The following is a 13,523-nucleotide window of genomic DNA, read 5'->3' on the forward strand; positions in this document are numbered from 1 at the left end:
ACAAAAAAAGTCTTCAAAACAAATGTTCAACAGAAGCAGTTCAATAAGTTCCCCACAGGACAGGCCGAGCATTTTCAAATGTCCTCCAAATAAGTACAGTAAAAGAAGAGCCAGATACAGCATGTGATGACTTATGATGTCTTAGATTTGACCACATTGCCTCCAGCGGCAAGCAGTTGCTGGTCCTTTTTGCTCCTTTTGTCTCAACATTCAAAAAGAGCAAAACAAGACTAAACTGGCCTAATAATACAACCTAGAACAGGTCTGAGCAGAGAAAACCAGTGTGAGATAGTCATACCACCTTTGGGACATACTGAGTTCCTGTTGGGATAGGAAGTTAATTAGCTTGGCACAGTAAGGTTAGGTTTTCTGTTTGGAACTGTGACGAACAGTTTTGAAGTAGCTTTATGTGATTGTGCGACTGTGTGCGGGTATGTGTGGATTTGTGGATTTCGTGGCCTCAGATGCGAACTGGGGCTCCGCTTGGGGCCGTGAGGGGCACTTGAGAGCCACAGTCATAGTCGAGTTCGGCCATTCGGGAGCGGCTCATCATTCGACTGTGGGAATACGCTCGTCGGTCAGTCTGTCTGTCCCTGAAACTCCTGATGTAGCTCTGTGGACATACAAATGATACAGGGTTGACACAGGAATCTCTAGTGCACAGGTCTAAAGTAATGACAGTAAACTGCACAAAAAACAGTTGTGAAAGTTTACACTCATGTGAGACCACTGTTAAAGGAGGTGTTTGACATTTTTCCACATTTGCTTTCTTGCCAAGAGTAAGATAAGAGGATCAATACCACAATCATATCTGTCTTTTTAATATAAAACTGGAGCTAGCAGAAGGTAAGCTTAGTTTTAGCACAAAGACAGAAACGGCTGTCTTCGTCTTTCAAAGGGTAACAAAATCCACCTACCAGGAACTCTAAAGCTCACTTATTAACATGTTATGTCTCATTTGTTTAATGTGTACAAAAACGGAAGTGTAAAAATGATAATTTGTGCTTTTGCCAGGGATTATTCGCAGGAGTGTGGATCAGGCAGTGTGATGTTCCTGACCAAGAAAGCCAGGGTAGCTTTTCTCAGTCTTCATGCTAAGATAAGCTAACATGCTGCTCGCTCCAGCTTAGTTTTGAACAAACTGACATGAGAGTGGTATCAATCTTCTCATCTAACTCTTGGCGAAAAAAAAAGCTAATAAGCATATTTCCCAAAATGTAAAGTAACATATAATAAAACCTAAAATATGAATAAAGCAATTGATTAAAAAAGGAAAACATAAAAACACTAAAAATATAACTAACTTACAAGCTCATTTTAATTATTTCTTGAAAGATTTTTTGAAAGCATTCGATTTTGACTTACAGTACATAGTCACAATCTCAAGAATAAGGAGGCTACAGCATCTTACCGGTGACAACACATCTCCATCAAAGCGTCTTTTAGGGTTCACTTTACGATGGTAGCCGGGTTCAGTCTGAGGAGGAGGAACTTTATGAGACTGAGAGGTCTGCGCTTGGTGATGCGGGTGGGACGCCGCTGGGTGGTGATACTGCTGGTGGTGGTGGTGATGGGTGTGGGCCTTCTGCTTGTGGCTGGTCTTCTGGTTCTGTCGTTTTTTCTTCTTCTTGTTCTCCCTCTCCTTTTTTAGCCTCTCTTCCCGCTGTCGGATGCGCATGAGCTGGACCCTCCGTTGCTGTCGACTCAAGACCACTGGAGATGGAGAGAACAGAGTTGTAATAATATGTGGAAAGAAGGAGAGAAAGAGAATAACAGATAATCACGAGGGAGTGAGAGGATGATGAAGAAAGCTTTCATTTAGAAACAAAAGTAAGGCAAGAGGAAAGGACGCTTTCAAAATCACTGAGACTGACAAGTAAAACAAGAGACATGTCCAATCAGATGAGATTCCTTTTGAGTATTTTTGATTAGCTTTTATATGCTGATGGTGAACTATCCCTAGGGGGGGGTTATTGTAAGTACGGGCTACAAAAAAGAAAAAAAAATACTGATGTCCATTTCCTCATTTCCTTTTCCTCTATTCAGTCAGTTGGCAGACGGATAATTTTCTCACTGCACGTATTCACACTGAGCTGCTCAGTTTCTTGACATATTGTGAGTGGGTGAATGTGTTCGTTTTATTTTCACACCCTTCTCAGCAAAGAATGTCCAAAATCCATCCTGTCTCGCTCCACTGATTATGCTTATGATTATTTTTGGGTATGTGTGCTTGTAGGCATTTCGATTCATTGGTTTTAATATACAGCACAGTGTGTTGTGTCAGGGATATGTTTCCTGCTCATTGTGAGAGGTCAAAATGTTGCCACAAATGCGAGGACCCCACTGAACGTCATGATAACGAGATGTACTATATGCATCACGGTTACCTAGTGTGTGTGTGTGTGTGTGTGTGTGTGTGTGTGCCATGAGGTCTGTTGTTGGCTCTTTGTGTCGGCAGACAGCTAACGAGGCACCATCTGCCAGGGAAACTGCTTAATGATACCCCCCCTTTTCTTTTCCCTGACTCACCCCACTTCAGGCCCTTCTTCTCACATGCTATTGTGTGTGCGTGTATGTGTGTGTGTGTGCGTGTGTGTGCGTGTGTGCGTGTGCTCTAGTTCGTCTGTCTTTGTGAGGACCAGTTTGAGCTCTCAACCTTGGGAGTCAGGACATTTTGATGAGTCCCCAGTTCTTTAAAAGGCTGTCTGAGAGTTTAGATTCAAGTTGGGGTAAGGGCAGGGGGTTAGGTTTAGGGGGCTAGGGAATGAATAATGTCAATGAGGGTCTTCACAAGTATAAAGGTACAGATGTGTATCTGTGTGTGTTTTATCATTGTCCACACATCGAAAAAAAAGAAAAAAAAAGAGAGACAAGCAAAATATGATTTTCCCCACTGCCCTACTTGGGTCCTCTGCTTACCCACCGTGCCCCAGTTTATCACCCCGCCCTTCCCCCAGTACACCTGCTCCCTCTTTACTCCTCCAAATCATTGTCCATCCTCCTTTCTTTTGTCAATGCAGCGTTGGTCACCATAAAAGGACGCTTTCAGAAGTTACTGACTGGGTTCACTTGCGAGTGAGTTTCTTTTAAATGACATACTGTATAGGTTTTATATATATATATAATTTGAAAGGTGTTTATAAGTAACACAAATAATGACTTGCCTTTTATCAACAACCAGCAGCCCTCATGTTTTCCTTCATTCATCTTCCCAGTCACAAACCACAGGCCATATCTACGGCAACAAGCATACAATGCGCGCAATACATAGAAATGCAATAATGATGTTTTGTTCTCATTTTTTGTTCTTCATATTTTTTTTTCATTATTATTTTTTTTTTCTAAAGTATTATGACTTTTTTCTTCCCTTTGATCCTTCTGCGTGGAGCCCTTTACCCGCCATTTTGCTGAAATTCTCAATGCTATTATTTTTTTGATACCGTTTATTCATTAGGCAGTAACAGGTGTAGTCAGGTGTAGTGAGGGATACTGCTTTACAAATTCTGAGGATGGCTTGGAGTGTGTATCAGCACACACTGGTCTAGTTTTTAATCATGTAGATAAGAAATGAAGGTTTGTTTGTACTTTAACAAAGCAGTGTGCTTTGAATTTTAGGGAATCGGTCCCCTTTCTTGTGGAAAGTTTTTAGTCTACCCACACTTGATTCATGTCTCTATCTCTTTCTAGTGCTCTTTCCCCCACACATAATTGCACATTTTTCAAAATAGCTTCCTCTATATCTTTGCCCACACGCTCTGACTGGAAGCCATGGCAGCGTGCTGTTTAATCACATTATTTGAAGCCGTGTGTGACTTCGTCGAAGATGCTGTATAAATCTGCACGACATGTGGTAAAGACCAAATGTAAGAGCTTGCGTGTGTGTGTTTGTGTGTGTGTGTGTACAAATCAATTACACGTGTGTGTCTCAGTTTTCCTATAGTTAGTGTATGAGTGAGCGAGTGAGAGACTAAGTACTGTATGTCCCAGTATATTACTGTCTCTGTCTGTACTGCGTTTGTGCAAGCTTACCATCTGTATTTTGGTTGCTTTAAGAACAGACGCTGTTTCCTTCAGTAACACATTGTGTTGATTCTGTTGGTGTCTTTAGGCTCTCCCTCACACATACTCACACACGCATACACACACACACACACACACCCACTGTTCCCTGCCCTCATAATGTTCATGATTTCTAAGGCAATGAAACTGCCCTTTTAATAAATGCAGGATGGATCTGTCAGACAAGCCTGCAGTGGCCTTGGTGGGATCAATACTGAAATGAGACTCATCACCATTCTGTGGACTAGACACAGTGCCCAAGATTAAACTCCAAAACCAAATTCAAAAACAGAAATGATAATGCTGCGTTCAAGTGGCACATTTGTCACATGAAAGTGGGTTAAATGCATCCTTTGTTAAACATCCCATGCACAAGCTTCAGCATAAGCACGCACAGTTTCTACCGCATGGGCATAGCAGCAGCATTCCTCCCTCATTTATGTAGTCACTGTCATTGGTGTTATTGGTGGTAAATACTGTAACGTGAATTTAAGGCTGCGTTATACAAGATATGTAAATTCATCCTTCTCACTGAAATAAACTACAAATTCAGGCAGCAAAACAGACCTTTTAGATGATACCTCCCTGCGACAATTTAGTTTAAAAATTTGGCTGTGATCAACAACTCTTCAAGAGGTCGTTACCAGTGTTCGTCTTGCCTGAAGCTTGTGGCTATGGCCTACATTACTGTAAAGGTGAGGACCACTTTGCTTGAATCAGCCATTTCTGAGCATACCCCATCCAAGTTTCCGGCGGGTGCAGAAGCTGTGTCTGACTGTAGCTTTATTCAGCAGTAAACTAATAGAGTGAATTTCCATTTAGCTAAGCAAAGTTTACTCCGTATTCATAAGTTGTGTATCTGCGCATTTTCATACAGTCATTGGCTTTTATCATTTTTATCATTTTTATTAGAATTCACCACCAAGGAAGAGATCAAAGTCCTGGGTGCTTTCCTGACATGTCGTGTGGACGAGTTCAGTTTCTCTCCCAGCTCTTTCCTTTAGCCTTGGACATTCTCACTTTCCCAAGATCCCTGGATTTTTAATTGAACTTTTTTTCAAACTTGCCATTACCATTGGCAAGCAATTGTCCCCGATGTGTTCCCGCCTTTCTACTTCACATGTTCACACTCACTTGCACACCTGCTTCCCTCATTCCCTCATCGGCTCCCAGGACCCTTTTAGCGGTTGTTTCCTGCCAGACTGCCGCTGTTGTCATATGCCAGTCCTTTCCAGCTACTCTTGTCTGCATCTGTATTTGAATCTGTATTTACCTGCTTGTATCCTTTCCCTGCCTGTTTCCGTAAATCTGCCTGTGATCGGCAACATGACTCTTATCTACTTTTGTACCCCGTTATATTTGTTTGCTTGTTTAGACTGACTTCAAATTGCTTGTTTTTCACAAGAAATTGTCATAAGGTTCCTTTATCCAACCTACTTGCAACAACTTTCGGGAACAATCGGACGGGTTGCGAGATGATGAACAGGAGTGGAAAGCAGAAAAATCATATTTCAGCCACATTTATTTATGTAAAATTATGTAAAATCTTTGCCTTTTTTTCTTGTAAATTACTGGATGATTCTAGAATGTCAGCTCTCTAAAAGATCTAAAAAAAAAATCAATAAAAATAATTATGGTATGGTTGAACAGATCACGATCAGTAGACCAGCTGGTGATAAGGGCTGCAAACAGACATAGCTTTTTTTTTAAAGGGTCACAAGCCTCACAGATGTTGGGAAATACTGTTCTAAAGTATGTTGCTCCAACCACAACAATATCTGTGTCCTAAATGAGCTTTTGAACCTGGTAAAACGAGTCTTGCTGTGTGTGTACAGCAGCATCACTCACCTTCTGTGTGAGAAAATCCCTCTGCAGTGACTTTCCATTGGATCAGCACTCCGAGGAAGGCCAGGATAGGCCACACCCCCAAGATGACCCAAGTAAACCAGCACACTGGCCTCTTTGGCGCCACCTGCAAAGATTACAGTTGCAATTTTAGTTGAATAATTGAATGCTGATAATCTTTCACAAAACCTACACATGTAATCAACAAGCCTGTGGTGCCTCCTGTCACCCCTAGACATTTTTAAACTTTGTATTGTATACCTAACATCATTCTGTTTGTACTGTTTGCTTTTCTTTGATCTTTTATGTGACATATGTGTAGTTGTGTATGTTGCCTCATGCTATGTTTCAAACTATATGTCTGAACCAGTACTTGTTAATGCTGCTGTTTTTACTATTCCCCACCGTTTTAAACGCCTTTGTATTAACATAATTAATCATTAATGTTAATGCCTGCTATGTTTGTAATAATTTTACGAATTAACCAACTTTCTCTTCTTATTGTTTTAATCTCTAATTTTATGTGTTTTGTTATTTTTAAAGGAGGCCTTATAACATTTGGCGAGGTACTACAGATGAAAATGAATCTTTGTGTAACTCTGGTACATTTACAGAAATATTTATTAATGTATCCTGTAAATAAATAAAGAAAAAATAAATTAATTAAGTTTCTCAATATGCCTTTAAGGTTCTCACACGATCTCGGCACACCTTCTTGGCATGAAAGCACAGTGCATAATGAAATACCAAAAAGAAAAATGAGAATAAATCTAATTCTTTGTGTGCAGAACAACATTTCTGAAGATGAAACCACCTCAAAAGAAATACTTCCTTTTCTGGATCTGACTGTTTGATTTGGAAACATCTGAACCAAATTAAATGTTAAACTACAACTGCTCCAGCAGGCTGAACCAGTATCCACATGCAGAAATGTGTGGGTTTAGTCATAATTCATTTCTGAATGCAGCTCATTGTCTATTCTCTGTTAGGCAAAATAAAAATGAAAATAAAATCTTGAAAATTTGATAAGAATGAGTTGCAGATTCACACATAAAACACAGAAGGTTGGGAAAGAGGACAGAAAATTCACAGTATTCTGATATAATCACTTTGACAGCATAAATTGACATATACCGTTATGGAAAATTTTATTCAGTATCCATATCAAACACCATTAAATCAGCCTGTCTTGCCCTCATCCACTAACATTTTAAATGCAAAGAGCTCCCTGTTCTCAGATAAACTATTGATTCACTCCTTCCTCTTAATTCCAACCTGCAGACACACCCCAAGCTCCTGGCAAAGTTTTGTAGACAGTGCACCAAGGGGAAGTGTCTCAAATAGCTGGTGTCGGCTGCTCTGTAATGTGGTCAATATCAAGAGGTTCTATCTGTCACTCTGTCAAGCAGTCTATCTGTCTCTCGTTCTCTCTCACACAAACAACACATACCAACATCGCTGACCAATGCAGACAGCTCAATAACAAAATCCAGGGATGCAGTAATGACGTTTAATGTACACAAATGCAAGCTTAAAAGCATGGCTTTCCTCAAACATATAGAACACTCACACAAAACATGTCTCAAGGTGACTCCGGATAATAGCATCTCTCCATCTCTCTCTCTCTCTCTGTCACTAACAGTTTACTTAGAAACAGACAGACACACGGGCGAGCCTACCCTGAGTCTCTCGTAGACATAGTGCACCAAGGCGAACAGCTCTATAAAGTAATCCACGGTGACAGTGATGATTGCAGAGCCGAAGGTGGCGGTGGAGAAGGTGACAAAGCAGCACTGCCACTGAAGAGTGAGGACGGCAAATAACGTCCCGGAACCCAGTAGGATGCCCAGAGGAACCCATACGGTCCGGGGGTGGTAGAACTCCTCCATGACCTTAGAGAGGGAGAAAGCGGGGGGATCCTTTACATTCTGTGTGGTACATTGTTGCTGAGAAGATTTACATGTGAGATTCCACAGCAGAAATGGCGGCTTGTTGGCTCTTTTACATCCATCTACAACCCAGACTAATCTATAGACAATCACAACCACGCATGCCACTTCTTGGCCCAAGAAAGTTTTCCTGGGATAATAATACAATGCTTTGCTCATAAAGCTTTTTTGCATGACCATGAGAAAAAACTGACATATCTATTACATGTGTAGTTTCATCATTTATCTTAAGGAGCATATTGTGCATTTTATTTTCTTTGGGATTTGTCTCTTATGTGTCTCTTACCACCAGTGAAGCCACTCCAACCAGCAGGCCAAGCAGCAGGCCCACCATAAACAGTCCAACGCTGCGAACCAGCATGGTCACCAGGCCGCACAGGGTCCCGATGCCCAGGCCGATGCCGACTGAGGCCTCTATGCTCAGCTGCGTGTCCATCACCCTCTCCTTGTAGCACAGCATGAAGATGACCACAGAGCCAAACATTAGGCCTGTGAGGAACAACACGGCCTTGAAGCATCGATAGCCTGGAGGAGGGATGGGAAAAAGACCACAGTGAGGAATATACACGGTGGTACATGCTGTACCTGTGTGTGTACACACAAGCCTGAGTGAACAGCCAGACACATTTGTTACAAAAAAAAAAAAAACTAGCTACAACATTTTATTTTCATTTCATGATCACATTGTTATGTGTTCTCCATTAAGCTTGATGATTAAATGCAGATTTCTTTGTTGTTTTGCAAAAGGTTTTTAAAATTAAAATGGTATCATTATATTTAAAAGATAAAACATTACAGGAAGGATGCATAATCAACACCAAAACAATGAAGAGCCGCCTTCCCATGGTGGGTGAGGGAACAGTATGTGCACACACAGAGAGGCACTTCCTCATCTCGGGATGATAGGAGTGGATAAACTCGCTCTGTAAACCTTCATTAAACTGTTTTAAAGTATGATAATCATTACATTACAAAAGGTCATCCACATTCATTAGTCAACGGGCCTGCTTAAAAGAACAGCTGTGCTCCTTCCATTTTTTTATCTTTTGCCTATCGTACGGTCCATCCTGTCCTCCTGGGCATTCTCTCTTTTGCTCTCTTGCCAATTTATATCCAAAATAACTCCAAAGCATTAAAAGCTCAAATTATAAACCGACATCAAACAACTCCTTGGCCCTTGCTTCTTTGTCTTTTTAATGTCTGCATCTCTCTTTACCTTTCTCTCCTTGTTTCTTTCTCTGAGTGGACTGTGTCTCTTGGGGAACCGACATCAGATTGTTATCTTTGTGTAATCAGGCATTGCACAGCTGAGCCGAGCAATACTCTTCCTCTCATCCGACCCACCGTCCGTGCTGCTCCCTCGTGACCGTACCTCATTCATTTGATACACTTCTTCCAACTTTTTTTTATTCCCTTCTACTCAATCTTGTGTGTTTTCCTCTATATCTTTCAGCCACCATGCCTTTAAAAAAGGTGTAGTGAAAGCCAACGTATTCTTCACAACTATTCGCTCTTCTTCTGTGGCAGAAGTCCTGAATGAATGCAAATCTGATGTGGAGTAACTAGAGCATTTCCAAAGCATCTACAGCCACCTGAACATTTGTTTGGTCAGCAGCTGTCACAAATTCCCAGCATTGTTCTTCCATGTCCGACAGTCTCCATCGATCAATTTTGAAACATCACAACTCTCCTTGACTGGTCCTAAGCCTCTGGTCCACTTTCATTGTCCACTTTTCCCTGAACCATCCTTCCCTCGTCTGTCCCTTCCTCGGTCCTTTCACTCGCCCATTGTTCCACTGCTCCCGTCCTCAGCTTATCCCTCATACTCCCTCTTTTGTTCCTTGTCTTTTCCCTTACTTTTCCCCCAGCCATCAAACCCACAATCCCATCTGTTCACTCTGGCTTTGTTCAGCTCTTCTCTCTCTTCTTCTTCTTCTTCTTCTTCTTTCTTTTTCTTTGCCTCATCCATCTTGTTTCTTTAACATCTGCCATCATTTATACTGAAACTTTGTATTTCTGAATTAAATAAGTGACAGCTAACCTATTATTTCTAAGACCTTGGATCTAAACCACATTCCTCAGTGGAAAGAGACATCTATCAGCAGGGTGAATCAATTTTCCTGTTGATTACCACCAGAAATGTCTTTTTCCTCATGTCATTTGAATGTGACTGTGGGGTTTCTGAGAAACGTCAACAATATGCATTTGCAGAACAGTGATTTTGTTTTGTTATGGAGCAAGATGTGGCACTGAGAGTGAAAATGCACCTCTTTTTCTTTTTCTTTTTTTTCTCAGAATATGTTGTCAAACAAGGAGAAAGACAGACAGCAGATGGTGAAGGACTAAAATAAGGAAGGAAGGAGTAAGCTAAAGTATTTTAAGTAAAACAATGCCATTCTGTATTTGATGTCTTATTATGTGATGCTTTGCATCACAAAATTTTTTTTGGGCAGCATGCATGAAACAACCTCTTTGATGTGAGTGATTCTCTAACTTTGAAGTTTTTGCCAACCACAAACTTTGGAGCTGTTATTAATTGAGCTGATACCAAAAAACAACATAACATGCTAACATGATAGCATTTAACTTGCTGAATTCAGGGATTCTAATGTTAGCATGCTAATGCTAGAAGTGTGCTTGAGGTACAGCTGAGGCTGATTAAGTGCAGTCAAATATGGGATACAGCACGGTCGTATGTCTGACACTACCTCAGGGCAAGCTTAATCTCTTCTACCCTACAAGTGTTAAGGATCTACGAATAGCAATGTTTTCTATATTTTTAATCCACCCAACAAATTCATGTCAGAGCCACAAGCCACTACAGTCTTGTTGCATGCTGCCAATGTTGTGGGGTAACCTGTTTTCACATGCAGGGACTGGCACCATTGCTTTACTAGGACATATACAGTGACTGTTAATGCCGTCTGTATGCTTCAGTGAATCCCGCAACAAGCCTGGTCACAGCTTCGACATAAATCAATATTCATCCAAAACAGCATACCTGTTGCAGTTTTCCCAAGACTGTGCTTGTTTTCTTTAAAAAAATCTTTGTGCAGAACACAAGAAAATCCAAAGCACCGCACTGAGAAATTTCAGGGAGTTTTATGCCATTTTTAAAAAATTATTATTAAATTTAACTACACATTGTTGATTTTCTTTGACATTCTTACTGTATATGGCATAGTTTTGTGGTTTGTGTTACTGGCAGCAAAAGTAAAGCAGGTAACGGACCTAAGTTGTACAGGGTGTGATTTTATAGCCTGTATTATAGTTTACATACTTTCATGGATTCATTAGGAAGGAAATATAAACATAATGAAATGTTTTGTTTGCTTGACAAACTGTTGCTGTATTTGAGGTTAAGGTTTCACTCCACACATTTCTACCAGCTTCTGCATGACGCTGTATGGATGGCTCTAATGTGTATGTTGTGTTCTTGTTTGGAAATCAACTCTCCAATGGTAGTTGTAGCACATCTTGTTGGTCAAGTAGTTAGCGATGCATACCATGTCACTGTGACATTGACAGTTCAATTAGAAAAGATCTCTTTATATATATATAAAGAAGTCTCTCTATACTGTCTACTGTCTAGTAAAGGCAAAAATGACCAAAAAAAAACAAACCAAAAGAGGATTAGCATGCATTTGATCTTGTGTGCCCGCATTCCTACAGATACTTTATAAACCATCATTAACTCGCATAAAGACAGCAAGAAGAAAATCTCTGCCTCTGCTGCTTAAACTAGAAAATTGCTGCCAGTACATAATTATACATGCCCATAAGCCAATCCATGGCAAAACACAGAAATTAATTGTACCTTTGGACAAAAATGCATGAGACATTCTGAAAGCAGAGTCATTATTTGGGCGCTTTTATGCAATTTTCCTGCTCACTATTCCATTGGAGATACAATTTTCAGCCCATCATTTTTTAGCAACACAAACAACCCCAATGTATAAAGCCTGTAACCATTACAGCAGATCTCTCTCTAATTATTTATTGATTGCTCGTTGCAGTAATGACTTTACATCCAAACTCATTAGAAAGACCCCTTAATACTTATGGGGCAATCAAATGCAATCACTCTCTGGGCACAAAACAAAAGCTCAAGGACAGAGTTTGTGTCTGTACATATGAATGGACCCATGCATACAGTATGATTCCAGGCGTTTGATGGCACCGAGGAATGAAAAAAAAAGACGTCAAGGGGATCCAATGCCAGTTTGGCCTGATTCTTTTGATTAATTGTAAAACTTTGCTTCTTTTTCTTTCAGCAGTGCTGCAGCAACATTTAGTTGAAAGAAACAAACAAAATAAACAGCAGGAGATCTTTTTCTTTAAAAGACAGCAGGCAGTCCAGACTTTTTATGATGACAGCAATTTGGGGTTCGATGTCGAGTAATAAAGATTCAAGGTTTGGATTTAAGGAAACATCTGAGTCTGAAAGTGCAGGCTGTGAGTTTACCAACTTATTCACTGAAGTAAATACATAAATAATATGTTATAGCAGCGTCACGGTAGCAAGAATTCAATGTCAATATCATACACCAACAGAGCAGAATAAACTAGAAATGACGGAAATATGACCAACAGTAGAAATTTCAGGGGTCTTTCGCTACATAATTTTCCAATTATTTCCTGGCACTTGCACATATAAAGAATAAATCTCAACTACATTTGACTCTTCAGTGATTCCATCACACCTGTCATTAATACCACTGGCTGATGTCCATATTTTTTTCTTTAGATCAACTAAGTAATGCCCAAGATCTCCAGTTTTGGTTTTGTAAATGAGAAGTTTTTTCTCAAATACACAATAAGTAGCTTTTAGATGAATAAAAGCAGTGTTACAGTAGGTAAAAACTTCAGGACAGCTATCGTTGGATGATGTGCATACATCTGACATCGCACTGTCAAGCTAAAGTTAAATGTCGACTTATGAAAGCAGCATGATTGTCACAATGGAATAAGAAACATTTGTTGCTGCAGATATACAAAACAGAATAGACCTCTGTGATGTGCTCTTAACTGATGGTGATTAGCTCTTTTCAGCAGGAAATGACAGGAACAAAAACATGTCACCTAGACACCAGACTCGTAAATCACATGGGAACACGGTAAAAAGCAATTTCAAGCTTTTCGTAAAATCACATTCTTTTGTGATCCCATGTAATGCATGAGAATTTTTTGGATACATTTTTTTTAGAAACATTTTGAGCACAGCTCTGACTACATCATCACTTACCAAAGAAGCAGTAGATGATTCCAAAGAGGCAGCACATGGAGCAGACCACTGAAGGCACGATCTCGTATCTCCTCTCAATCTCCTGGTCACACCTCAGCCCCACCTCCGCCAAACCCAGTAGTTGGCTGGTAGAAGTCATGATGACTGAAGTGAAGGGTGGGTGAGGGCAGCGTTTAGGAGAACAGAGGAGGGGAGGGTGAGGGATAAAGGGGGCGTGCAGGGATGTCTGGATCAGTGGGCTTCACCCATGGAGATACGTGTACCTACAGGAGGCACAGAGAGAAAGGGATGGAGAGAGGGGAAGGAGTGAGAAAGAAAAACAGAGGAGAGAGTGATTATTGATTGCTCATTTTAAGTACTTAGCAGTGAGTACAGAGCAGTAAGCATGCTTTATAATTCTGAAAAAAGAAACAACTCAGCACAGC

At 40.5% G+C, this 13,523-nt stretch overlaps 1 protein-coding gene across 1 annotated transcript; it reads right to left on the bottom strand.

The window, feature by feature from the left end:
• Positions 1-460: 460 nt before the first annotated feature.
• On the bottom strand, positions 461-13,237 carry tmem198a (transmembrane protein 198a). Its single transcript, XM_040149007.1, has 6 exons — positions 13,099-13,237; positions 8,140-8,378; positions 7,584-7,796; positions 5,908-6,031; positions 1,412-1,713; positions 461-613 (listed from the first exon to the last, which is right to left on the bottom strand). The coding sequence occupies exons 1-6, from the start codon at positions 13,235-13,237 to the stop codon at positions 461-463; spliced, it is 1,170 nt and encodes a 389-aa protein (XP_040004941.1).
• Positions 13,238-13,523: the final 286 nt, after the last annotated feature.

This window comes from Xiphias gladius, chromosome 16 (assembly GCF_016859285.1).
Source record: "Xiphias gladius isolate SHS-SW01 ecotype Sanya breed wild chromosome 16, ASM1685928v1, whole genome shotgun sequence".
NCBI lineage: Eukaryota > Metazoa > Chordata > Actinopteri > Istiophoriformes > Xiphiidae > Xiphias > Xiphias gladius.